Source organism: Podarcis vaucheri, assembly GCF_965113315.1.
Source record: "Podarcis vaucheri genome assembly, chromosome: 10".
Lineage (NCBI taxonomy): Eukaryota > Metazoa > Chordata > Lepidosauria > Squamata > Lacertidae > Podarcis > Podarcis vaucheri.
In genome coordinates, this window is record NC_138748.1 from 56,587,737 (window position 1) to 56,615,328 (window position 27,592).

Consider the following 27,592-nt stretch of genomic DNA (forward strand, 5'->3'; position numbering starts at 1 on the left):
TAACAATTAGTCTTTGCCACAATGCGTTGTACTATTTTTGATGTAATATATTGTGGCTACCAAATTATAGAAGCAGTTATAATGCCAGAAATCCTTTTATAGCCTTATGGCATTTTCCTTTAAGTCAGGGGTGGGGAACCTGTGGCTCTCCACACTACAGCTCCCATCATTCCAGGCTGTGTTACCCATGCTAGATGTGAGTCCCAACAGCATCTGGTTCCCCAGCCCTGTTTTAAATTAACCTAGCTTCTCAGGTATGCACATAGCTGAGCTGAACTGGTAATGTAGGCAGTGTGACTTTTATGCATGTGTGGCATAAAATAAAAGGTATGCTGTCTGAAAGCCCAGGGGATTAAAACCTTGCTGTAAGGAAAGCCAGCGTTTACATGCATTTGTCCCCCACTCCCGCTGGCAGAGGTTGAACCGGGAGGAGCCTGAGGTTTTCCTCTTTGGCAGCTAATCTCTTGCAGGTGTGGTTTACAGACATATGTATGAAAGGGAAATATGCCATCTTTGGTATTAGGAAGGCTGTGTTAGAGCAGCAAAATGTTAGGGTCCTGCATTCTGTTCCAGGCACTGCTTCAAACCATGTGACTTTAGGCTAGTCTCTCTGCTTCTCTGGCCCTTGTGCTTAGGATGGTGCTACCCTGCTTTGTAATGTGCTTTTAAAAGCCAGAAAGGGAAAGGATTAGATGGATAATACTAATGCATTGCTAAAGGCTATCCTCCTTGTAGTTCTGCTTTGTTGGAGAAGCTAGGTTAAAGGCACTTCAATGCTGCCTTCCCCAACTTGGTGCCCTCCAGATTTTTTGAACTAACTACATACAACTTTAGCAACTCCATCAGCCAGCATGGCCCATGGTCAAGAATGATGGAGGTCCAACATCTGAAGGGCACCCAGTTGCGGAAGGCTGCTTTAGTGACATTTGGTCACATGTCCTGTATACCAAACTGCAACCACAGTGGTGTTATCTGATCGTCATGTTAATGTTTTAGTGTAGCTGTTATGATATTCTAAACATGGTCAGAGGTAGTACAGTACTGTCTTCTTTAGTATCATGTCACATGGTCTGTGACTGAGCATTGGTATTCAGCCAAGTTTTTTTTAATGTAATTTTATTAAAGATTTTCTTGATTTACAAAGGTACGTGCAATGTCTCTCTCTCATATTTTTTTCCATGTAACACTTTTAAAAAACCAAAAAACTAATTGGTTTAATTTGTTGAGACATTAGGAAGAATAGGGGAAAAGAGGTGGAGGGGGGGGAAACATGAGTGGGGGTGGGGTCGGGTGATGATGTTTCTATTTTACTTAATATATGTGGGGTTTTGTGTCACTGTTGCTTGTGCAGGTTCTTTGCTGTTCACTTGTGTTCCTCTGGTGGTGAGAGAGGTTGGGGTTGGCCTAGGGTGTGGCTGTTTATTTGTGGTTGGCTGTGGTGGTCTTTGTTTTCATGTGTGAGTGGGGTGTGTGTGTGTGTGTGTGTTGGATCAGGTTAGGCATATTGATTTGTATGCTGTTGGTGGATTTTTGTCATTGTCTTGTTGGGCTGTGTATGTGATAAAGGGGAGCCATACCGGGTGAAGGCGTCTTCTTCTATATGTCCCTGTGTCAGTTTCAGTTTATTGGTTAATTTTTCTAGTAAGGCTGTTTCCCATACTATTTGGTACCATTGGTCCATGCTTACTCCTGACAGGTCTATCCAGTGTCTGGTTATGATGTTTCTGGCTGCTGAGAGTAGGTGGGTTATGAGTTCTTTGTGGTTTAAGTGGGCATTGTTGTCTTGAAAGATGTTTAGTAGGGCCATTTCTGGGGTGATTTCTAATACTTGCTTGGTTATTTTACATATTTCTCGTATGACTGTTGTCCAGAATAGTTGGATTTTGGGACACTCCCACCACATGTGGAGGTATGTGCCTGTGGAGGGGCACCCTCTCCAGCATTTTGGTGAGGTTCCTAGGCGTATTAGTGCTAGTTTTCTTGGTGTTAGGTACCACCCGTAGGTGATTTTCAGAGTGAGTTCTTTTCTTTTTGTTGATATGGATTTAAAGGGGGGTTTAGACCACATTCTGGTCCATTGAGTGGGGTTAATCTCATAGCCTAGCCTATGTCATCCTCCCATTGTTTTTTTATTGTGTTTGTGGGAGGTATTCAGCCAAGTTAAGTGGTTTGCTCCCTCTTCTGTCTCTGACATCATAGGAACTACTTGGGACATGATTGGTATGGCTCAGTTTCCATGGAATGTTGTGTATAATTTCCTACAGTTGCTCCTAAAGGCACTTTAATTCTCATTTAAAGGAAGGAGCTTGATGTGGGTGGATTCCAAATGTGATTTTCCCCAGAGCTGAGGCAGTTTGTGTGTTTGTATGATGAGAAGTAACTTACGGGTCCAGTGTGGATACAGCATTGTTGTGTCCCTTGTAAATCAGAGTTTGTGAAGCCAGACATGATCACCCAGGTCTGCATACTCTGCCCCTCACATATCAGCCTTAGTGTGGGAATCCTGTCTTGTTTTAAGCTAGTTTTCCATTACATCTGGAAATTCGAAGCTTTGGTTTCAGGTTGATTAACTAACCGGGATTTTATGTCAGGATCTGCTGTGTTTTTTGAAGCCAGCAATGTGTACATACAACCAGCGATAGGAACCCCGTGGCCTCTTGAAGTTGCTGTACTCCAACTCCCATCATTCCTGTTGTTACTTACTGGCTGAGCCAATGGGAGTTTGAGTCCTACAACATCTAATGGGCCACTGGTTTCCCAGCCCTGCTGCATGCTGTGCCCAGATGTGCACACATCAGATTTAGTCTACAACTTGAAGGTATTCTCAGAGACAAATGTTTATACCAGGGATAGAGAATGCGTGGCCTTCTAGATGCTGTTGGACTCCAGCTCCCATCAGTCCCAACCAGCATGAACAAGTCAGGGATGATGGGAGCTGTAGTCTGACAGTGTCAGAAGGACCACAGGTTCCCTAGTCCTGGTTCATACAGTGAAAGCTCTTATAATTTTTTACCCGACAGGTCAGGGGTGAGGAACTGGCAATCCTTCACAACAATCAAAATCTGTAACCACTGAAGTATATTTATGAGATTTTATAAATATATTGCTTTTTAAAACCCTACAAATGATGCTCCTGAGGAATAAGAACAAGTACCCTAAAATGATGCTGTTGCTTCCCTGCAAGAACTAGAAAAAGTGCGGTGTGATGGTGGCACGGGTTCACTCCAAGCCAGAAGCCTCTTTTTGGCTGTCATGCTTTAAAAGCCTAATGCTGCAATCATAGATATAGCTCGTCAGGATATAATAAATCACTATGCACTCAACGGGCTTAATTCTGAGTGGGCCTGGTTAGCCGGGCTGTTTTTACACGTGACGCCAAAAGCGCGTTTTAGTCTGGAATGAATCACTTGTGCGCCGCCAAAAAAAAAAAAAAAGTCGAGAGTGCCGTTAAAAACAAACAAACAAACAAACAAACAAACAAACAAACAAACAGAAAACGGTACATTCTCGCCAACGCGGGCTTTTACCACCTTCGAGAGAAACCTATTTCAGGCGTCACTTGTGAAACCGGGCCCCCAAGCCCGGCTTGTGTCGCCGGCCCCCAAACGGCGGGCAATGCTGCCGCCTACTGGCAAGGAAGGATCCCTGTAGCGGGGAGCTCGGTCTTCGCCAGCCGCGAGAGGGGCTGCTGGACGCTCCTTCTCTGGCTGCAAACCACGAGGCAGGGGGGCCAAAGCAGAGCGAGAAACGGGATGCTCGGCTGGCCTGCCGGGGAGGCTGGGCTAATACTTTCTCCGCTTCGCCCTGCTTTTGATCCTATTTCAGTTTAGTTCCTGTGCATATTGCGGCTGCCGCGGAGCGCTCCATGCCCGGGCTGCGCGCGCCTGCCGTGCAGAGCCCTCTCCTTTATAGGCTAGCGGACAATGGCATTCTCTCTCATTGTACGTAGCGCGGTTAAAGCGGTGCCTGGGGAGTTCTGCGCTGGCCCTGAACTCCGGGCAGTGATCGGGAAATTCAGAGGGAAGACTCGCGTTTCCCAAGTGGGTAGGTGTGTCTCCCGCGGCCTCATTGACGCAGGCTGTGTGAGACCAGAGACCAACGCAGACTTTATGGCTTTAACACCAAGCCATCATTTCCCCCGCTTCTCCACCCACCCTTGCTTTGGTTTAACATGCAGCCTCAAGAATTAAAATAGCTTTCAGTTAATAATCTGCTTTTTAAATAAATCAGTTTAGCACATTACCCAAAATTCAATACAGTACATGTGCCTTTTTGATACCCTGAAAGATGACTTAGAATTTAAAAAACCAAAAGCTTCAGTTTGTTATGCTGTAATGAAATGTCATGGAGACCCACCAAGTAAAAATTGACCATCATTGACAGAAATTGGCCCTGACTGATTACCGGTAATTAGCAGCAGCCCCAGTTATTTCTGTAAGACTTCCAGCATGCAAAAATGACCTACAGTTTTAATCTCTAGCCTCAGAAACAACCTCATGAGATAAATCAAGGGGGTCAGAGGCCTTTTTTCACAGCCAGTAGAGGAAACACAACCCTTTATGCTCAGTGCTACACTACTCTTACTTCACATCCTGTGTTAGGGGTTACAGCTGCTGCTACTGCACAGAGAAGCCAAGAGGATATCTGGGGCACCAAAGCTTTTAGAGAACCACAGATTCTGAGAGATGGTAAAGGGGAGACTGGAGCACCCAGCTCTTGAAATGCAAGCAGCTGGGCAGGAACCAAGAGTTGTTCCACAGCACCTATTGCGAGAGCATAAGGCAGGGGGTTGCCAATCTGTATAGGCCAGCAGGCATATTTGGAATTCTGAGAAAGTACTGTGGGTGCTAGTCACTAAATGGTTGCTGGGATGTGTGTGTGACGAATAATAAATGGATGCCACATCTAAAAGAGCAGAAAAGAGGCAGGACTACAAGCAGCCACCCCATCAACGAAAAAGGCAACTGCATCAGCCTGTGTCGCTCTGTCTCACACAGAGACAAGTTATTTGCACCTCTGTTCAGAACAGATGGGACGGAGGGTGTCCAATTCTGGCACCCAGTGAAATGTGGCCATGTTTAAGAGGGCTTGTTCAACATAGGAGAGGCTGGGCCAGTACAGACAGGAACTGCACAGGAAGAGCAAATGGTCTGATGATTTGTGGATGGGGGTGGGCATTTTCTGTGCACCATACCTAAGGGCTGTTCTACCACCCATCTGACTAGATGAGTCTTTAGGTAATCAAACATATAAAGACCAGTTCCTGTGTTCTGTCATGCCTATCATTAGCAAGAGATAGAATCCATGGTGGAGACTGGCAGCTAGGAGGAGGCTTAATTTTAGAATGGCTTCCATTATATTATGTGTGGGCTAAAGCAAATGGTGTTGCAGTCAGTGGGACTTGTACTGCCTTCCCCAGCTGAAACACACTGAGAGCAATGTTTTCTGGAGATAGGACAGGACTTTTATTTTGTATTTCTTGTTAGAGTGAGGAACCTCAGGCTTGGGGGCCAAATGCAGCCCTGCAAACCTGTCCCTCAGAACTCTCTCAAGGCCACACTTTGCATTCCAAATGTTTTGCTTGATGGGAAATATATAAATGGGTCATTTCACTCTGTTAATGCCCTGTGCTTTTTCTCAATGGAGGACAGAGAGGGATGTGTGAAAATGTATAGAAACTAACCTATTGTATAAAGACAAAATGTTCGCGTGTTGCGCCACACACGTTTGTCTCCGGCCCCATCAACCACTGGCAGATGGCTCTCAGAAGAGAATATTGCCCTCAGGTTTAAAACGTTTCCCCATCCCAAGATTAGACAATTCCTCTTCTTCTTCTTCGGTGATCACTCGTAGCCAAGTAAGATTGTCTTCCATAAACACGGTTTTAACAATGAGTCTGTAAGTGACTGTGGAGGCCAATTCTGGACCCACACATCCTTCCACAGTGGGGACATTGGTTCCTGGGCAGGAGTTGATCACAGTGTGGATTTGCCAAGTGTGCCTTTCTCTTAGTACATTTCTCCCTTGCATTCTGAGTTTGAGTGTCTTTAAAGTCCATGACATCTTTGGTAAAGGCTGTTCTCCAACTGGAGCGCTCACAGGCCAGTGTTTCCCAGTTGTCGGTGTTTATACTACATTTTTTTAGATTATGTGTATGTCACAAGTAGGTCTGTGTTTGCCTTGATCCTGCAAGCTGACTTGTTCCTCCCCTCCGGAAGAATATACTTTTAGGGAAGGGGAAAGTGGAGCTAGGGAGTTCTTCAGCAGAGCATTTTTCCCCCACCAGAGACAAGGGCTACCAGTCCTAGAATCTCCAGTGAGAAATAGACGCATTACGTACTATTTCTGCTGGAGATTCTAGAACAGGTAGCCTCAGTCCTCACCAGGAAAGGACTCTCAGCTGAAAGAATTCTCCATTGCCGTTGCATTCTCCAAAGGTAATCTATTGGGCTGGGGGCAACCTGGAAAGCAGAAGCTGGTGGTGGGGGAGGTATGTGCATTGTGAGTTTCTTTGAGTCTCTTTTAAATGCTTGATTAGAACTTTCACAAAAGCCCAATTCCTAAGAGAGCAATGCTTGTGCGTTCCTAGCAAAATATGTTGGTCTGGATGGATGTTGCTATCTGCTTTGTCGGGAGAGTCTGGCTTTGGATATTTGTGACTGGAAATGGATTCTGAACTCTGCCCATGCACAGCTAATTATGGAAATAATAGAGAGTGAAGGGGTGTCATCCCAGAGTCTGGGCTGGGGTGCCTGGAAATACTTTATTTCCATTTATTGAGTGAAGCCAGCTGGTGCCCTGTGCGCATGTGCAATTATAAGAACTCCACAACAATTAGGCTCCGGCTTTTGAATGAGCGGCTCGGGGGCTGTAGTCCATAAATCACTCAGCCCATTTCTCAGCTGCGCCCTTCCTGTCAATATCTGTTACCAGTGACTGTTACCACCTGCTATCCTTCTTGAGCTTGCCTTCTGCTGTTGCCCTTCTATGCCATCTTCCTTCTATAAACAAGTCCCTATTAGGTGCAGACTGTCCGGGATTCAGCACATTATAAGTCCTTCCTAGGCTCCTGTATCATATGCATATTCTCTTTCTCTCCTGTTTATATTTTTTGGAATTTAAAAACTGAAGAGAACAATAGAGATTGTCTTCTCTACTTGGAGCTAGAATTTGTTGTGGTCCTGCCCTATTAGAGAAAAAGTTAAATTGAGATTACAATTTCACAAACATTGGCTAGAGAACTGGGCCAGTTCTGCCATAAGGCAAAGTGTGACCTGCCTCAGGTGGCAATACTGGAATATCTTTAAAGGTTAGAAATGACCCATTATTTAGTTTAGAATTATATTGTTACCACCTTGGGGGTATCACTTATCTGCCTCAGGAATCACAATGTATCATGAATCAGTGGCACAACTCCAGAGCAGAGATGAAGCCTTGGATTAGAACTGCACCAAAGTATGTAGCTTGGGGGAATGTAGTTTACATGAGAAAGTCCAACTTTTATTCCACTAACTTTTAAAATCTTCAGATCAGTTGGACTGTTGAGGTGCAGTTGGTCTACAGTGTGCAGCCTTCATGAGACTTCGTTGTAGTAAAGACTTTTGGCTCAGTTGTTTTAACTGTGTATCCTAGACCTTGGAGAGAGAGAGAGAGAGAGAGAGAGAGAGAGAGAGAGAGACACTCTGTATTGGAAAAAGATAAAAACACATTTTGAGATTATTCCATTTAGGAGCATAAGAAGCTACCTATCTCAGTATAATATACTACATTCACTGTCAGCCGTTCTCCAGAATTTCAGGACAGGATTTTCCCCCAGCCCTATTTGGATATTCCAGGGAATGAACCTAGGTTCTTTTGTATCCAAAACATGTGCTACAACCCTTCCTTTTGTTCCAGCCACCAATAGTGGCTGTTCCTAAATGCAAAGTACACTCTTTTTCAGGTACCCATTTATTAGAATGTTTTCCCCTTTTAGCACTTTCCCCAGGAAATATATATAGAACTGTTGATCAAATCAGTGTGAAATCTTAACAAAGCTATTTTAGGCTTTTTGCATTGGGTCTTGTTTTTACCAACTAGATTTGATTTAATTTAATTGGGGAGGGGAAAGGAGGAGAGGGGAAATGCATTAGCTACATTGCAGAACAAATGTGGGAGAAATCTAACTCCTTGTAAAAAATACTGAAACCTCACCTCTGTCTCCCACCCCACCCCCTCCATGCAGCTTTTAAGGCTAGAGAATTTGACAGGAAGGACTCTGGCTGGACACTGCAGGGAAGCATTATGCAATCATGCCAGCAGCTTTGGCACAGCGCCTAGAAGACATCCTTAGGGGTCTTCAAACATAGCCTTAGCTATTCCAGTAGAGTTATCGATTATCTTTTCTTAACAGACAGCAGTATGAAAGAGCAGCTGCCTATAGAAGTAGGCTTTGCTGAAGGGAGGGAGGCAGGAAAAACACAAAGGCCCCACTTTGCTGGAACCAGACTGTGCCTGTGCCTGAGAGCAGCAGATTTTGCAGAACACATTCCTTTGAAATGCTAGCATTGAGGTGCATTGACTTCTATTTTCAAATCTTCACCCCCCTCCTTTCCCAAATGCCTCCAACTTGAGGCAAGCACGTGCCTCCTTAACTCCTCACTGCCTATCTAGTTCATCATGGAACATGAAGAAACTCTGTGCACACTCTGTGCAGTCTCTTTGCCTGTATAATCACAGGAGGGATGTCCAAAAGAAAGCAACGTCTGCATGAAACAACCCACACACCCCATCCCGTTTTAGACATATAGAAAAATATAGTGTGAACCAGCATTCTCCAATTGCTTGGAGTTTTGCTATCTACCACCTGCATGGAGGTTATAATAATACATAGCATTTATATTAACACTTTAGTGTAGGTTAAATGCTTTGAATACTTCCTCCAAGTAATCCTTACAACTACTCTATAAAGTAGCTATATTTTTCCCATATTGCAGATGCAGAGTGGATCAGGGCTGAGCTGAGTTGTGGTTTGCTTAAGGCTACTTCATGGCTGCAGCAATAGTTGAACTGAGGGTTTCCCAATGCACACTCTTAGCCTTTACACTGCAGCCGCTCTCAGCAGGTTTAGGTAAGTGAACACATTTTGGGGCTCACTCCATCTAACCTTGTGGCTATGTGCTTTACAAGGCTATTTATCTTGGAATCCCAACCAACCAAATGGGAGTTTCACACAGCATCAGTGCTCAGACATACTTCCCTGACTTCCCAGCCCCAAACTGCATCAGTTTCCGCTTTTTCTGGGCATCAGACAATGCAGAAGTATTTCAGCTTGGAACAGGTCAATATAAAAGGTTTCTAATTTTTGTTCCTATACTCCACCCCGTACAGCCAAACCGAGTTAACTTCGGAATTCTGTGTTGCCTCACATGTCCGTTTAGTTGCAGCAGCTGGAGGGCAAATTTTCTCCCTTATTCAATTAGGAAATAATATAGTGAGAGCTTGTTCTCATCCTGGTTGGGGGAAGGTCAAGGAAAAATACAATACTTTGCAGTAAAATCAAATACGGTGGGGCCTGAGATCACACTCTCTGACACCCTCTAAGAGCATGTGCAAAAGTAGCAGTATTGCAGCTATAATAACTGTTCTTTTAAAAAGTATTTTTCCAAGAAAGAAAAACAAATGCAGTTCCTTGTTATGGAATACTATTTGTTAACATAATTGGTTCACAAATTAAATAAAATTATGAACTATGGCTACAATCTATATGCTTTCCTGGGAGTAAGCTCCATTAATAACAGTAGGACTCACGTCTGAATAAACATGTATAGGATAGTGATGTAAAGGTAGAAGCTTTTTCACCACAAAACATCTCAGATTTTTAGCTCAGTTTGCAGTGCCAAATCTTCTAGTTCTTTGGTAGGTGTTTCCTTGAATATATAGACATATCTGTTCCTTATACTACCTTGTGTCATAGCACATTGTAAAGGCTACCACGTTGTTCAAAATCATGTTGGGAGCTGCTAAATTTTGCATTTCCCTTTTGACATTTAGATTTGTAACCTCATCCTGCAACACTGCACTCTAGAAAAACTCATAGGATTACCGGTACTTCCATAGACTCAAAGAGAACCCAGTGCTAATAGAAGTACATGACACACTTTCAGAGGTAGTGAGGGGACATCCCCTGTGGTGTCATGCTCAGGAAAGGGACTGATACCTGAAGTAGCAAGACATCTCTCCAAAATCCTGGTGTAGCACTTGGTTCTTTTGGTCACTGTAGTGCTTCTGCAAATAAAAAAAAAAAAACCTTTCTCCCTGCTGCTTTTCAGGAAAGAGCATCAGTGGTGGAGCATGCAGAAGGTAGCTGTGCTTGGTAAAGAGACTTGTAGGCCACATTATACAATAATGTTTCTCCTTAATGGGATGTGGAGAGCTTGTGCATGGGTGTTCAAGCAACTCTGGACAACACAGCCACAGCCTCCATTGGAAGGACTTTCTCCCCTGCCAGCCAACAAGCTTGGCAAATGGGAACCTGCTGGTTAAGTGCTCATCTTTCCACTCATTCAGAATTTCTTACTGAATTGGCAGCCTGGTGGCCCAATAAGCAAACACCACTTTCATAAAGAGATACTCTTGTTATGCACAAAAGAGAGAGATCCTTTGGTTTCAGCCTACAGTTTATCTGTCCCTGTTGAGGAAGACTTCTGCTCTAGGTCCAGTGGCGGAGCTTCATGCTCCGGCACCAGGGGGGGCAGAGAGCAGGCAGGGGCGGGGCTGGTGCGCATCCTGGGGGCGCGTGGCGCTGCCCACAGGGGCATGGCGTGCGTCCTGGGGGCATGGCATGTAGCGTGGTCGGGGGGGAGCAGCTGTGATGGCACCCCAGCGGGATCACGCTGCCGGGGGCAGTGCACTCCCCCTGCACTCCTATTCCTCCGCCAGTGTCTAGGTCCACTGAATATGTCATATGAAGGAGAGAACACTAGGACTGGCCACAAAGCTCTCTGACTGACTTCTGGCAAGGAAATTCAAGCAGAAATTGTGCTCCTTTTGGCTTTCAGCAGGGCCTACCCTTCTGGGTAAATAACGAACCAGTCCTTACTTGAAGAGATGTTTTGCTCCCAGGCCAGCTTTCTGACAGGGGCATAATCTGCCATCCCACGCAAGAAGCATGCTCCTCTCTACTGCCAAATTGAAGGAGAATCCAGTTTGGATGCCAGGAAGGATGTAACTCCTGAACTAATCCTGGAAAGGGAACAATATCAAGCATGGGAGTTCCCATTTTTGGCTGCCACCAGATCTATTTTATGGAAGTAGCTCTGTAGCATGCCAAAGCCCAGAGCAACAATTTTGGGCAACACTAATTCAGTTCCAATATTAACATGCAAAAGGACAGGTGGAGCCGAGCAGGAGGGAAGCACAGAGCTCTCTTTCTCAAACAGACCTGCTTTCTTTTTCTGCTTGATGATTGAGGTTAAGTCTCTTCACCCAGAGTTTTTTCAGCTGAGAAAACAGGTGCTAAAGCATCTGGAAAAGTGGATTAATCAGCCCAGGAGTGATACCCTTTATAATTGGGTAATGACCCTCATATCACAAGAAGCAGAAAGCTTTTTCCTTTCAAACTTCCATTAACAGATCTACTGCCGCTCCAACAACCTATGTAATTTTGGAAGGGGAATTGCTTCTATTGAGAAACTACCTGACGCTGGCCTGGTTCGTAAGCAACAGGCCACTGCCTATGTTTGCTTCTTGGTGCTTGAAATGGTGTTTAAGTGTCGTAAGGAGCCAACATTACAAGTCAGGTTGCAGAGAGAGGTTATTTTGTTTGCTTGCTTGTTTTGTTTTACTATGCTCTGACGCCTCCAGTGGGTAAAACGAGTCTTGCATTGCAGGAGGTTGGACTTGATGACCCTTGTGGTCCATTCCAACTCTACAATTCAATGGTTCTTTGAAGTCTGAGGAGTTGCTCAGGAGAAATGGCCTTCCTTTCCTGACACAGCTTCTCTGTGCTTGGCTTCTCCCCCCGCAGCTGGTACTGCAGCAAAACACACTGCTGTTGAGCTGCTCTTTTCTGTCCCAAACCTGCCTGGATGTCAGGCCTAGAAGCAAGACAAGGCTTATCTGCTGTGATCTGACCTTGGCATTGCTTAGCAGTACACAATGGCATTCTGAAGCTCTTCACAAAATGGCATCCAGTAGTTTCTGGAACCCACAGACACCAAGACAATAGTGCAAGAACTGTAAAAAGCAAACTAAAAGGGTTCCCTGGTATGTCTCCCATTTTCCCGCCTTTTTTACTTCAGGAATGTTACTGGTGACAAGAGTGGTTGTTGCCCTAGCCTGCCTTTCCTTCTGATATCCTCAGTGAGGCAGAGCAGGCATATGGAAGGGTGGCTGTCATCTGTCCCTCTTTTCCTGAGGGAGCAGCCATCCTTCCCCTACAAAGGCCTAATAGAAGCACTGAGGCCTAACAAGTTTGGCAAACAAGGGTGCTAACAGTACTGTTGGCAAGTTAAATGAAGTTCCTGGAAAGTCCCTCTGCCACCTCGTGGAGTGTGAAAAAGTAGCATAAGCCCCTTGTGGAATTAGCAGTCCCTTGTGGTAGTGCTTTAAATTAAGTGTAGCCAGAGATGTGAAAAGCTGCTTTTATTCCTAAGAAGCTCGTGTCTCTCACTTGAGGGACGCTAGAGAACACAGCTGAAATCTCATTGCAATACTAGATGGAGAGGAAGGGCAGCCCTGGTTCTTTTTTCTGCGGGGAAACCAGTTCCCTCTTTTGTGAGGTGCAGCATTGGAATGGGACAGAAAAGTCAAAGTTTTTCAGGGAAAGCAAAATGGTAGAGAAGAGCAGCTTTCCAGAGGATGCAACTCTCTCATTTCAACTTATGAGGCACAGGGCTGGTGTGTTGCAAGAGCCAGGCAGCATCACCGAGGCATGGCCTTGAGGTAAGAATAAAATGGAGAGGGGTGGCAACTGAACTCCCTCCCCTCTTAAGCAGCTGCCTGTCTTTTCTTCTGTAAGTAGGAAGTGGCACTGTTGCTCTGGGGCTTGAGACATTGGAAACAGTCCCACAAGGGTTTCTCTTCATATGCAAGCTTTCCAGCTGGTGGAAAGGTTACCACTCCTTGCCAGGTGTTTCGAAAGTTGAATGTGGGAGGCTGCCTTGTGCTGAGTCAGATCATTGCTCCATCTGACTCAGTGTTCTCTATGCTATCTGCCAGGGGTCTCTTCCAGACCTGCCTGGAGATGCTGGGGAGAGATCCTGGGACCTTCTATATCTAGGGCAGCTGTTCTGCCACTGAGCTACAGCTCTTCCTAAAAAGACAGCTGGGCATTTTTGTGTGTGTTCATGCATGTGCGCACACAATCTGGCACAAAAACAAGTTTGGGCAATCCCCTCATACTTCCCTGAATACTAGCACGTCTGATCATCAGTTTACTGAATGGTAGAGTACAACCCAGGAGTCTATAGATCTTCTGAAAGTTAGATCAAATACAGGCCTGAAAAGAAGAGAATTCCCTTGCATTTATCACCAGAAGTTTCAGAGAATCAAAAAGTTGTCCCTGAGAAAAGAGATATCACACATGGGCACAACTTGAGGTAGCAAGTTTCATCAAGGGGTTCTCTTTGTCAAATTTCCTACCCTCCTCCCTCAGAAACAGAGAGCAGTGGACTGTCCGGTGAATAAAATCAGAGTTTTAGAACTTTCTCCTGTGGAGTAGATGCTTCCTCACCCCAAGCATAGAAGGGATAGAGCAGGACAGACACATTCAATTCTGAGTGAGGATTTCCCCACCTTTTATCTGAAGTCATTATACAGTAAGCCCACAATTTATATGCCTTTGGGTTGTGCACATTCAGCTTTATGAGCATGGCAAAAAAATAGAAAAGGGTGGGGTTCTGGGAACTCAATGTTTTGACTATACACAATTTCGGCTTTAGGCGCAATCCCCGGAACATAACCCCTATGTAAATTTGGGCTGATTGCAATAGGATGAGGAGCTTGCTTCTGTTTAGAGAGCTGATTCCTCTCCCAAGACTTCTGAGGTCATTGAGGCATTTCCAAAGGCAGTAGCAGAAAGCCAGGTTAGGTTCTCCAGGTGGGTGCAGTTTAAATAAGTAAGAAACGGGACGCAGGTGGCGCTGTGGTCTAAACTACTGAGCCTAGGGCTTGCCGATCAGAAGGTCGGCGGTTTGAATCCCTGCGACGGGGGAGCTCCCGTTGCTTGGTCCCTGCTCCTGCCAACCTAGCAAGTAGATAAATAGGTACCGCTCCAGCGGGAAGGTAAACGGCGTTTCCATCCACTGCTCTGGTTCGCCAGAAGCAGCTTAGTCATGCTGGCCACATGACCCGGAAGCTGTCTGCGGACAAACGCTGGCTCCCTTGGCCAGTAAAACAAGAGGAGCGCCGCAACTCCAGAGTCGTCCGCAACTGGACCTAACAGTAAGGGGTCCCTTTATCTTTAAGTAAGAAAGAATTGCCCTTCAGTAGTTTGGATGGCCTCCTGGAAGGTCATGTAGTTGCACTGGTTAGTTGTCCGTAAGAATGATATAAATTGGCTAAAGTTTCTGCCTGTGGCAGTGGATATAAGTTTAGATACCCTTGTCTGCTTCCACCTTTGCAACTGATAGCGTGAGGTTTAATGCCATTACGGCGGCATTAGTTGGTTCTCTGTCTTCCAGGTCTTACTATTATTTGGCTTAAAGACCTATTGGAATGTACACCTCAAAATTTATGTGATTTGTTTTTCCTTGTAAGGCTGTGGTTTCTGCCCATTGGCTTAGATATGTTCTTGGATACTATGTTTTTTTCTACCTGTAGTTTGGCAGCAGATGGGGTCAGGCCAAATGTATCAATTGCAGCATATGGCCATTTCACAGTCTAATAGGAATTATCCATTGTTAAGTGAGCTTGGTTTGGGCCATGAAAATAATTCAAATAAATGGGTAGCTCAAAGTCACTATTGAAGCTTGCAATCACACCTGGTTTCACTAGTACATACAGATGAATCCTATAGAGCTAGATCAAGTCCACCGTCACCCAGGAATAAGGAATGACACAAGCTCAATGCCCAATGGGGACCCCTTGGCCTATACAAAATGTTCCCTTGCCCCAAACTCCTAGTCTGCCTGGAAAAATCTTTCACTATTGGCGTGTAGGGGTGAACTTTCCAGAAGTGGGGCTTGAGAGCACATTGCCTAGCATATAATGCCTAGCCTTGGCATCTCCTCCAAAGGGGTATGACAGCCCTCTCCATGCATAGAGCATCTATCTTGGCTGCCATAGATCTAACACACCACTAAAAGCCTCCATGACATTCTCAGTGGGTGAACCCTCCATCTTCATGTGACATTTGCCAAATTATCCTTCCATCGAAGGGTCCTGCAACAAGTATTACAAAGTGTTTTTTCTCTGTGTTTTGGGAATATTGCTATTGGATAGCCCTTTGTTGTCTGCTCAACTCCCTTGACTTGAGAATGGAAGCTTTGTTACCAAGTGTTCTTCTGGTCAGCAGACACCCCCCCCCCCGTATTAGTACAACCAATCATGGAGGGTGGTTCACATCTTCTTCTGTGCTATTTACCACAAATTTTCAATAAAGGACACTGTGGAGGTTTCCCGTCTCTCCATATTATTCTTTACTACTATTCTGCTGGCAACAAATGTAATCTGCCAATGGCTTTTTGTTTGTAGGAAATTTCTATGGTTAAGTCCCGAAACTAGAAGGTTCCTCCTCATCAGGAAGGACAGGTTTTTTTCTGATTGGCACTGCCTTCTTCTTGAACAGGCGTTAATCCTCTGCTCCCTGCTGACCAGAACATGACTCCAACTTTTTGTTCTCCCCTGGTCAACTGGTATTTTTAAAATGATCCATTACTCTGGGTGAGTTGGATAATGGCTTCACAACCAGCACAAGAGACAACCAGTCAGCTTTGTGCACAGCCACCTTTTATTGGAAACGGGGGAAACTTGTGGCTCCAGTATGTGGGAGTTTCGTCTAATAAAAAAAAAAAGGCAAATGAAGGGAGCACATGCTGTGCAAATGAGAGATGTCTGTACATATCCAGGTTTTCAGAACAGAATGCAGTTTGTTTGGCTTCAGATATTTGCATATATTATTCCAGCCAAAGCTAGAAGGTACCAACCATTCTCTTACCAAAAGTTGTCCTTTATCTTGGCAGACATAAATTCACTCAGCCATAACTGACTAGTTGCCCTTGTATAAATCCTTCCTATTCCTCACTGGAAACAGACCGTGTTCATGTTGGAACTACTGGTGCAAATGGAGGCCTGTGGCACAGAATGGAGGGTTTAAATTGCTCTGTAGAAGAGTGAAGTATATAGATGGTTAAGAAAACAAAAACAAATCCACAATAGCTAATGTTCTTTATGTTCTGAATCCCAGGAAAATTTTAGTTTCAGCTCTGGTTTTTCAAAACTTGCTACGAGTCTCTTGCACCAAAGCAAGGTGTTTGGGAACTTGTGTCCATTACATACACAGATTCCACTATCACTGCTTACTAGTCAAGCATTCGTATTTTAATAGTGTTCATTGCCTCTTCAGTCATGAACATGTTATAAATTATAAAAAGAAAAGGCAAAAGTAGGAATAAACATAGAAACAGACCTTACACCTCCCTCCAAGTAAAAGAAGATGGATGTAGTGTCAGGCTCAATTAGATCCAATTGTGCTGGCTTTTGCCAACAAGAACAATGCCGCTTGTGTGACGAACTCCCAGCAGAAAGCATGAAATATTTTAAATAAAAGCAGCAATAGCCATCTAGGTGCTAGCTTCCTCTTGAGGGCACAGTGGAGGTCCAGTAAAACCTTACTCTGAACAGGAAATGCAAGGATGGCCTCCTCCCAACCCCAGGCAGAAATTTAATCTTGTTCCTTTCCATGTGTTAGAACATGAATGTATTTCAGTGTTGAAGGAGAAACTGATGTTGCGGGTTCCACTGTAGCTGAGGAAGTGCCTGTCTTTCTGCTGTAGTTTTATGGACAGTTTACCTGGGGTACTGTTAGCTGAGAAGCCAACTAGTAGAGAGGAGAGTTTGAATGGAAGAGAGTAGCCTGCAGCAGCCCTGGAAGTGCTTGAAATGCAAATGTACAGGAACTCCAGACCATCCCCCACCCCCGCCCTCCACATGGAGGAAAAGCAGCTTAAATACAGCCAGGCCTGGAGAGGAATGTTAAAAAGAGGGAAAGAACCACCCCTCCTCCCTTCCATGGGGACCCTCACACAGCAAGATTCAGTATGCATGACTGAACAAGCAAGCAAGGACAGCTCCTCTTTTAACTTTCCTGAACAATGGCTGCTGCTCCTTCCACCATTTCACATTCTCTCTACCCCCCCCTTTAATAAGAAAAGAAGGGGAGAAAGCCATGCTGCATGACTTAGAAAGAAAAAGCTTTGTTTTATGCTCGATAAGCACTGCTTAACCCCCCACTACAGTTTTGAAAAATCCTCAGTAGAAGTTTTTTTAAAACTGTCAGGCCAAAAGTCACAGATGAGTACAAAAGGGGTGGGGGAACCTCCCCCCCCCGGGCTATTTTTAACATCCAAGTTTGGCTTTCACTTTATTTTCAAGACTTGGATGATTCGCATGGTTTCATCCTTTTGCCATCCAAGTTTCTAGTTATCCAGATTCACTTGATATTTAATGCAGCAACTGAGGATATTGCCTCTGTTGAAAAGGAAAAACCAAACATTGCTGTACTGTTCTCAGCATCTGTAAAAAAAAACTTATTAAAACTCCAGTAGCAATAGTGATTTGCCCAACAGTGAACTGAAAGCTATTACTGGACAGGTTCAATTACATATTACATGTAGACAGACTAGGATAAGCTAGGACTAACAGATCCTTCCAAATGGAACCAATTGCTCAGTTGTGGACTTCTAATTCTGAAGTTGTTTAGCCTCCTGTACTAGAAGGACAAAGCATTCCAACTCCTTTGATTCACTAGACCAAATTGCTTACTGACTGCTTACTGACAGAGGAGACAGGGCAAGAGCTCTGTGATGTGTCTCTTCTCACAACTTTTGATCAAATATACCTGCCTTTTAAAAAGACAAAGACAACACAGATACAACTTTTTTTTTTCAAAAACATACTTCATATTTCCTCTTTTATTATATAAATATCAGTTTAACCTTTTACTGTAAGAATATAAAATGTTTTAAGAGGATCTTTATTTTATACAAATTCACAAACAGTACATTTATTCCATGGTGGGGTTATGTGTCTGGGCTTGTCTGAATTCCATTACCTGCAACTGTGGAGGATTTGAAAATCTGCTCAACTGCCCCTTCTTCCCCCATCATTTTTGCTTTCTTCAAAGCTGACTTATTTCTCCTTTTAAAGACAAGTAGTCAAGAAGTGGCTTTAATTTAATGAGAGAAGAGAAACAATAAATGAAACCAACTTTTCCCATTCATGTTACAACTACAAGTCAGTCCACTCTGCTCTTCTTTCTACTTCCATATAGGAAGCTTCTTACTTGACCTAGGTAATTTGAGAGAAGGGGAGGTGGGGATTTGCATAATATATATATATTTAAAGAAACGGTGTTTCTATTTCACATCTCTTTTAACCATAGCCCAATCATAAGTTTGGATGTTTACATGTTACACCTTTTTGTGCTAGAAGAGTAGAAATGCAAGAGCATCATTGGGTCCCCAGAACTTTAGTCAGAGAGGGAGAGGCACAAAGATGATGTGTATGTGGGACACAGGGGGAAAGAAACCCCAACCAGCCTCCCCCCTTGCAATCATAAACCCAAGAGATTATCTTTCCAGTCTAGGCACAAAATATTTCAGTCTCTTATCTTTCTTATAAAAACTCCTGGGGGAGGGGGTTGAGAACAAAAACAAAACAAAACCCCAAAACCCGAGGTAGCCAAACATTTATATAGAGAATATATTAAGCAGTAAAAGTGTACTTAAAAATCCACAAGAACAGCCACTTCAAATGTCTTTCAAAATTAGACTATGTATGAAGATGAATACTGAAGAGAAGAGAATGAATAAAAAAAGCTGAGCTCACCCACAAGACTTTTCAGGGAAGGGAAGCTTTGTAGAGTAGTTTTGTTTGTTATGTGTTTCTAAATAAAAGACAGTCATAGTATTTCTAGTGAAAAGTACAAGTGAAGATTAATTCCATCGTTCATACACCCTCAATTCTCCAAATGGAAAAGATGTGTGGTTGGATATGTTGTTAAAAGTATATATTATCCCAAGCTACACACACACACATAAAGGAGGGGAAAGATGGAGTAAGGAGGGAGAGAGAGGCGGGGGGGGGGAGAATTATAAAATGTTGAACAAAGGTGACTTCAACCTCTAGACTGAGACTGCAATCTTATGCACATTTACCTGGGAGTACAGCCTACTGAAAACAGTGGGATTTACTTCAAAGTAAATATGCATAGGATTGTACTGTTAACTGGCAGCAAAGGAAAGATGGTGATGGGGTTGGTTGGATACAGCATAAAATGAGTCCAAGGGAGAAATACTGTGTTTGATGTCTCCTCCCCTTTTTCTGCAAGCAACAGTAAGAAGTATGAGTGCACTTCAGTTGACACTCCATTTATAGTGCTGTGTCAAAGAAACATCACCTGCTCAGGGGAGAAATCTAAAAAGCATGGCTGTTTCTAGCCTCAAGCACAAGGTGGGGGGCAGGAAGAGTAAAATAGAAGTATTATGGCCCAGAAGAGGTAGTATGATAGGGCTGGGAAAGACTCCTGCCTGAGTTTCTGGAGAGCTGCTACTAGTCAGTGTGGATAATACTGAATGAGATGGATCAATGGCCTGACTTGGTATAAGGCAGCTTTCTATGTTCCTGTGATATCTACAGCTTGTCTACATACCATATAAAGAAAGGGGTGGATGACTACAAAAAGCAAACTAGGAACGGGTGAACAAGCAATAATGGAAAAGAAGTAGGAAAGAAAGAGACTTATGCATGCTCAATAAAGAGCCAGTCTGCAGTAAATAACAACAATGGCGGGCTAGGTTTTCTTCTTCCATCCCTAGTGCAGAAGGGGGGTGGGGGGTGGAATCAGATTTGGAGAAAGGGGCTGTATTCATCCCCAGTGCATAAAAGATTGAGAAGCTGCATTCCCAATAGAAAAAGGTAAGGACAGTGATACTGTATCCATCCACAGTGAAGGCTGATATAAGAGTGCAGTTGTCTCCCACTGGTGCAGGGGAGGGAATTATGAAAGAACGGTGGGTTTTCCCTCTTTCCCACCTCCACTGCTATGGCAGGTAATTGAGGGGGTAGACAGGCAAGTACTGAAGATACCTTCCCCCACCCTCCAGGTTTAGAGTCATATTTCCCCCACCTCTTCCACTGCAGCAGTCAGTTGTTGAGTCCCTCCAGAGGGGTGGGGATTTCCAGGTGTCCCCTCCTCTCACCTGACTTTCTCGCTCTCAGTCATTTGCCAAAGTCCCAGGTTGAGCACCTTGAGGCAGGGCAGTTGAGTGATACGCTCCAGGCCCCTTTTAGTTATGCGGGTGCAACCATAGAGGTCAATGCCTGTGAGCTGACTGAGGTGCTCTGCGATGAGCTCCAGGCCCTTGTCGGTGATGCGGACACACTGGCCAATGTTGAGAGTGCGCAGTCCGTGCATCTGGCGCACCATACGGTTGATGCCCTCGTCGCTGATGTGGCAAGAGCAAAGGGAGAGTGAGCGCAACCCATCCAAACCCTGTGCAATATAGGCCAGGCTTTGGTCTCCCACTTTGTCACAGAAGGAGACGTCCAAGCCTGAAAGACGCAAGCTGCCCATTGCCAGATGCATGATGCCCGTGTCACTGATATTGTCACAGGAACGCAGGTTCAGGGTGCGCAGGCTGCTCATGTGCGACAGGTGCAGTAGCCCTGCGTCTGAGATCCCCCCACAAAAGCTGAGGTTGAGCTGGCGCAGCCGAGTGAGACCCCGCGCCAGATGCTTGAGCGAGAGGTCGCTGAGCTTCTGGCAGTCCTGCAACGTGAGCTGCTCCAGGCCCAGGCAGCCCTCTGCCGCACTCCGGGTCATACCTGCCAGGTGCCCAATGCCCACATCAGAAAGGTGGCGGCAGGAACGCAGGTTGAGGCTCTTGAGGCGCTGCAGGCCCCAGGCGATAAGCAGTAGGCCGGTGTTGGTGATGTTGCTGCAGCCGCCCAGCTCCAGCACCTCAAGACCCTTTAGGTACTGGGCAATGCGGCCCAGGCTGCTGTCGGTGATCTGCTTGCACAGGCTTAGGTTCAGGGCCCTCAGCGAGCTGATTTCTGCCACGAAGGCGTGGCCCAGCCCGTTGTCGGTGAGGTTGTAGCAGCCGCTCAGGTTGAGGCTCTCAATCTCCGCCATGCCCTGAATCACGTAGCTGAGGCTGCGCCGCAGTGATAGGATCTGCACCCTCCGGATCCCCCTGGCCGCCAGGCTGGGGAAGAGCGATGGGTTGGCACGGCGCAGGTGCAACTTGGCCTCTACGCCCCGCCACACCGAGCGGTGGTAGGCGGCGTCCCTCCAGGCCGTGCACACCTGCGCCACCCGGCCCTTGTCCCGCACCTCCAGGTACCCGAAGATCATGGCCAGCAGCTCCGGGAACAGGCACGAGATGTGCGTCTCCATCGCCCGGGCCCGGCTCGCCTCCGACACGCAGCCACCCGGGCCCGGCGGCGGAGCCCGCCGCTCCCGCCGGGGCCCTGACGCGGCTAAGGCTGCTCGACCCAGCCTCCGGGCCGCTGCCGCTGCTTGGCAGGTCTTCGGGAGGCTCTCCTCGCCGCCGCTGGCTGCGCGCTCTCTTTCTCGGCGGCCGCTTCCGGCTCGGGCCTCACATCGCCACCGCCAGGGCAGGCGAGGCGGGCGGCTCGGCCTCTGCTGCTCCGCCGAAGGAAGCTGGGCTCCGAGCCCGGCCTCTGGCGCGCAACTGCCCTCGTCCGTCCCCGCCTCTATCCGCGCCACACCAGGCAGGCCGCGTTGCCGCCTCGCGTCTTTCCTGGGGCGGCCCCGCGCCGCATCGCGCTCAGTCCCGCGGGCGCTTTCTCTTCCCCGAGCGCCGCCGCCGCCTCCTCCTCTTCCTCCTTTGTCTCCCAGCCGCCGCTCAGGCAGACCCCGCCGGCGCGAGCGAGGGAAGGGCAGCCCGCTGCCGAGCTCTTCCTCCTGCCGCCCTCGCCGCCGCCGCTCTCGGGAGACCCGCCTCCCGCCTCGTTCGGCTCGGCAGGCTCCGACTCGCGCGCTCACTTGCTCGCTGGCTGCCAGGCCCCGGCACCGCGCTCAGGCCGGGCGGGGGAGGGGACTGGGCAGGAGGAGGAGGAGGCTGCTGCTGCTGGGCCGGGCTCTGCTGCGCCACACCTCCCCGCGCCGCCTGCGCAATGGTACGATCCGGAACACTCGGAGCCGTCGCCTAGGCAACACCCCCCTCTCTCCCCCCCTCCTCCGGCAAGCCGGCAGGGTTAACCCTCGCGGCGCCGCTCTCCATCGAGCCAGGCTCCACGGGCCTTTCGCGGAGCGTGGAGTGGCTCTCCCGGGACCACCGTGCGGCGTGCGGCCGGCCAGGGGTTGACCCCAAGAATAGTTTAGCAGCTAGGAGGGGGAATCCTACCTGCTGTTCTCGTCGCAGCGCCGTGGGTGCGCTAAGGTTAGGATATGGGAGCGTCGCCGATGCCCGCGAGAGAGACTTCGCTGAAAGGGCAGGTGTTAAATCAAGAGTGGGGAGAAGGGGAGTCTAAGCTCCCTTCCCTCCCTCACTTGGGGCTGCCTGGAGATGGGCGAGAAAGGGTTATTTTAGTAAGACTAAAAACTTTTTTGGGGGGGGGGATACCCCAAACTGCTCTTTACGCCTCACCCTCGACTCAAGGCAGTATTGTTTATTCTTGGTTAGCTTTAAATTTAAATGAAAATATTGGGTACTATCCCTATTAAAAAAATAAAGTTGAAGGTATTTAATTAATTTAATTAATTAAGCTGTTAATCTGCATCACACAAACCTTTGCAGTGGTCTTTGAATAAAAATAACACACAAATCATATATTGTTTATGAACAATGCAGTCTTTTCTACGTATATGTCTTGGAGACTTGGAAGTAAGTCTGCTTGGGTTCAAGGGGGCTTTACTCCCATTGTAAGTAGGTATGGAGTTGCAACCAAAATAAATGAGAAAGCATGTATCTAAGCCGTTACTTTGAAGATGTGAGTGGCACTAAATATTTGTTTCACAGGGGGCAGCTGTGGATAAAAATTCATGGTTAGATGGTTAATATAAATATTAGGGGAAATAATGCCGTTTAAATAACTGCTGCTTTCAGCCTTACATGGACTTGTTGAAAGTAAGGGACTTGCTTTGATGTTTGACTTGCCAGATATCTCTAGACCTCCAATATTATCTGCCTCTAGACTTGTATGAGCAGGCAAATGGCCCAAACCCAGATAGCTTAGGTAAAATTCAGACTTCTTGAGATGTGGATTTTATTAAACTTTGACAACCTGTTTGTGCCCTTATATCCTCTAAACATCACATTTCACATAATAACATTCCACACAGTAGTACAATAGCTCTAGCAAGAAGTTCCTCCCCATTCTAGGCTTCCTCAATGTCAGCTCAGGCATTTTTGTGTATGTTGCTAATACTTTTCAACAAGGACAAAATGCAGTTTTTTTCTTTCTTTAAAACACATTGCAGATATAGCCTCTCATTAAAGATATTTCCATGTGTGACTGCTGATGATACTAAACTGCAGTGGGGAATATCCCATTCATTGGTGGGTTCATATCAAAAACCATTTGCCAAGTGGTAACTTACCATGTGAAATGAGTGAAATTGTGCGGTAGTTGGAGCATTCTTTGGCACTGCCTTTCTTTGGGATTGGAATGTAGACTGATCTTCTCCAATCCTCTGGCCACTGCTGAGTTTTCCAAACTTGCTGGCATATTGAGTGTAGCACCTTAACAGCATCATCTTTTAAAATTTTAAACAGTTCAGCTGGAATACCATCACTTCCACTGGCCTTGTTATTTGCAGTGCTTTCTAAGGCCCATTTGACTTCACTCTCCAGGATGTCTGGCTCAAGGTCAGCAACCACACTACCTGGGGTGTACGAGACATCCATATCTTTCTGGTATAATTCCTCTGTGTATTCTTGCCACCTCTTCTTGATGTCTTCTGCTTCAGTTAGATCTTTACCACTTTTGTCCTTTATTATGGTAATCTTTGTACGAAATGTTCCTTTCATATTTCCGATTTTCTTGAACAGATCTCTGGTTCTTCCCATTCTGTTGCTTTCCTCTATTTCTTTGCATTGCTCGTTTAAGAAGGCCTTCTTGTCTCTCCTTGCTGTTCTTTGGAAATCTGCATTCAATTTCCTGTATCTTTCACTATCTCCCTTGCATTTTGCTTGCCTTCTCTCCTCCGCTATTTGTAAGGCCTCGTTGGACAGCCACTTTGCTTTCTTGCATTTCTTTTTCATTGGGATGGTTTTAGTTGCTGCCTCCTGTATAATGTTGCGAGCCTCCATCCATAGTTCTTCAGGCACTCTGTCCAGCAAATCTAAATCCTTAAACCTGTTCCTCACTTCCACTGTGTATTCATAAGGGATTTGGTTTAGATTGTATCTTACCTGTCCAGTGGTTTTTCCTACTTTCTTCAGTTTAAGCTTGAATTTTGCTATAAGGAGCTGATGATCTGAGCCACAGTCAGCTCCAGGTCTTGTTTTTGCTGACTGTATAGAGCTTCTCCATCTTTGGCTGCAGAGAATATAATCAATCTGATTTCGATGTTGCCCATCTGGGGATGTCCATGTGTAGAGTCGTCTCTTGTGTTGTTGGAAAAGCGTGTTTGTGATGACCAGCTTGTTCTCTTGACAGAACTCTATTAGCCTTTGCCCTGCTTCGTTTTTAATTTTAAAAGATTTTAAAAGATGATGCTGTTAAGGTGCTACACTCAATATGCCAGCAAGTTTGGAAAACTCAGCAGTGGCCAGAGGATTGGAGAAGATCCAACTACCGCACAATTTCACTCATTTCACATGCTAGCAAGGTTATGCTTAAAATTCTACAAGGAAGGCTCAAGCAATATGTGGACCGAGAACTCCCAGAAGTGCAAGCTGGATTTAGAAGAGGCAGAGGAACCAGAGACCAAATTGCAAACATGCGCTGGATTATGGAGAAAGCCAGAGAGTTCCAGAAAGACATCTACTTCTGCTTCATTGACTATGCAAAAGCCTTTGACTGTGTTGACCACAGCAAACTATGGCAAGTTCTTAAAGAAATGGGAGTGCCTGATCACCTCATCTGTCTCCTGCGAAATCTCTATGTGGGACAAGAAGCTACAGTTAGAACTGGATATGGAACAACTGATTGGTTCCAAATTGGGAAAGGAGTACGGCAAGGCTGTATATTGTCTCCCTGCTTATTTAACTTATATGCAGAATTCATCATGCGAAAGGCTGGGCTGGATGAATCCCAAGCCGGAATTAAGATTGCCGGAAGAAATATCAACAACCTCAGATATGCAGATGACACAACCTTGATGGCAGAAAGTGAAGAGGAATTAAAGAACCTTTTAATGAGGGTGAAAGAGGAGAGCGCAAAATATGGTCTGAAGCTCAACATCAAAAAAACGAAGATCATGGCCACTGGGCCCATCACCTCCTGGCAAATAGATGGGGAAGAAATGGAGGCAGTGAGAGATTTTACTTTCTTGGGCTCCATGATCACTGCAGATGGTGACAGCAGTCACGAAATTAAAAGACGCCTGCTCCTTGGGAGAAAGGCGATGGCAAACCTAGACAACATCTTAAAAAGCAGAGACATCACCTTGCCAACAAAGGTCCGTATAGTAAAAGCCATGGTTTTCCCAGTAGTGATGTATGGAAGTGAGAGCTGGACCATAAAGAAGGCTGATCGCCGAAGAATTGATGCTTTTGAATTATGGTGCTGGAGGAGACTCTTGAGAGTCCCATGGACTGCAAGAAGATCAAACCTATCCATTCTGAAGGAAATCAGCCCTGAGTGCTCACTGGAAGGACAGATCGTGAAGCTGAGGCTCCAATACTTTGGCCACCTCATGAGAAGAGAGGACTCCCTGGAAAAGACCCTGATGTTGGGAAAGATGGAGGGCACAAGGAGAAGGGGACGACAGAGAATGAGATGGTTGGATGGTGTTCTTGAAGCTACTAGCATGAGTTTGATCAAACTGCGGGAGGCAGTGGAGGACAGAAGTGCCTGGCGTGCTCTGGTCCATGGGGTCACGAAGAGTCGGACACGACTAAACGACTAAACAACAACAACTTACCATGGGGTCCAAATAATGACTTGGATATCTGCTTATCTGCACTGGCCTGACAAATAGGGAGGAAAACCTCACCACAAAAACTGCATCTCATCAGAAAGCAGGAGTGCTAAGAAACTCCATGAATTATGTCCCAATGAAGCGATACTGAAAGCAAAAATGTTGGTTTGCGTTACACAAAGCTACCCAAATAACATTTCAAGACAAAATACTTACCACTTTTCTCAATGGTTCAACATTAGAAAATGCAAGTTGACCTGTAACAAACTGTTGTACTGTATTGTTTAAAGGGAGTGTTCCTTTGCAGAGTTCCAGCCAGTTACCTAACCATGTCCTCCAGGATGCTCCTATCTCTCTCCCCACCTCCTTTTTCCAGCTCACGCTCAGTTCTGTGCCTATTGAGAATGCTCAATTCCCATTGGACTGTTTGTGGGTGAGGGTGGGTGGATTGTACTGCTGCAACCTTCTGAGGCACCACTGATGCTCTTATTTCTCAGAGATGCCATTTTTGCTTTGTTTCTATTAGAACACGCCACATTAGTTCACTGCCTGGGTCCAACTGACTGAGAAGTTCTTCAGAAGCTCTACATCTCTTGCACAGCTCCCTTTAGTTTTAATGGGGTGCACACAAGATATCTTCCTGATAGATTGCGAGCGCTGAGTAGAGTAGGTATTAACTGTAGTCAGCAACATCTCTTTAAAATTATGTAATCACTTATCCCTTCAGGTTTCATAGCATTACCTGTGTATCTATGGTTGTTATAAAACATATATTTTTGTAAGGCTATGAACCTGCAACAGCACATTTTAAACTTTCTATTTTAAGAAATACTCATGAGTCTTGACTAAATAAAATTATTCCCTAATCCTTCCAAGGTTATTCCAAAAGGAAGGCTTAATACAGATATAGATACAGACTCCGCTAACCCAGAAATAGTACCTCGGGTTAAGAACTTTGCTTCAGGATGAGAACAGAAATCGTGCTGCAGCAGCTCGGCGGCAGCAGGAGGCCCCATTAGCCAAAGTGGTGCTTCAGGTTAAGAACAGTTTCAGGTTAAGAACAGTTTCAGGTTAAATACGGACCTCCAGAACAAATTAAGTTCTTAACTCAAGGTACCACTGTATTAGTGAAAGAGACTTTGTAAGTTGGTTGCTGAAGTTTTTCTCAGGACTTTGAGACAGCAGTCCTCAGAAAATAGATGGCATCTGCATAATACCAATTTGCTGAAATGGATGTTTCCATTTCTGTATGAGCCTGAGGGAGAAGTCCCACTTCAGAACCCTTTGTTTGGCTGGATCCAAATGTACTTGGAATCCTGTTTGCTACATTCACTC

General features: G+C 45.7%; 2 protein-coding genes across 6 annotated transcripts in view; one reads left to right on the top strand and one right to left on the bottom strand.

Annotated features, from left to right (window-relative positions):
* The window catches only part of WNT5B (Wnt family member 5B), a 133,143-nt gene that overhangs the window by 62,318 nt on the left and 43,233 nt on the right, over positions 1-27,592 (top strand). Inside the window, exons 1-2 of one of the 5 annotated variants that reach the window (XM_082240597.1) lie at positions 22,500-22,610; positions 26,784-26,923. The exons of the other annotated variants lie outside the window; for them this stretch is intronic. The gene's annotated coding sequence lies outside the window, so the exon portion shown is untranslated. Of the gene's footprint in view, positions 1-22,499; positions 22,611-26,783; positions 26,924-27,592 lie in introns of those variants that run through there. 5 annotated transcript variants of the gene reach the window in all.
* FBXL14 (F-box and leucine rich repeat protein 14) lies at positions 18,160-22,303 on the bottom strand. Its single transcript, XM_082240610.1, has one exon. It carries the CDS (start codon positions 21,599-21,601, stop codon positions 20,399-20,401), a length of 1,203 nt encoding a protein of 400 aa, XP_082096736.1. The 5' UTR covers positions 21,602-22,303; the 3' UTR covers positions 18,160-20,398.

Excerpts from the sequence above, each read along its gene's own strand:
- FBXL14 (XM_082240610.1), bottom strand. The coding sequence starts at position 21,601 with ATGGAGACGCACATCTCGTGCCTGTTCCCGGAGCTGCTGGCCATGATC.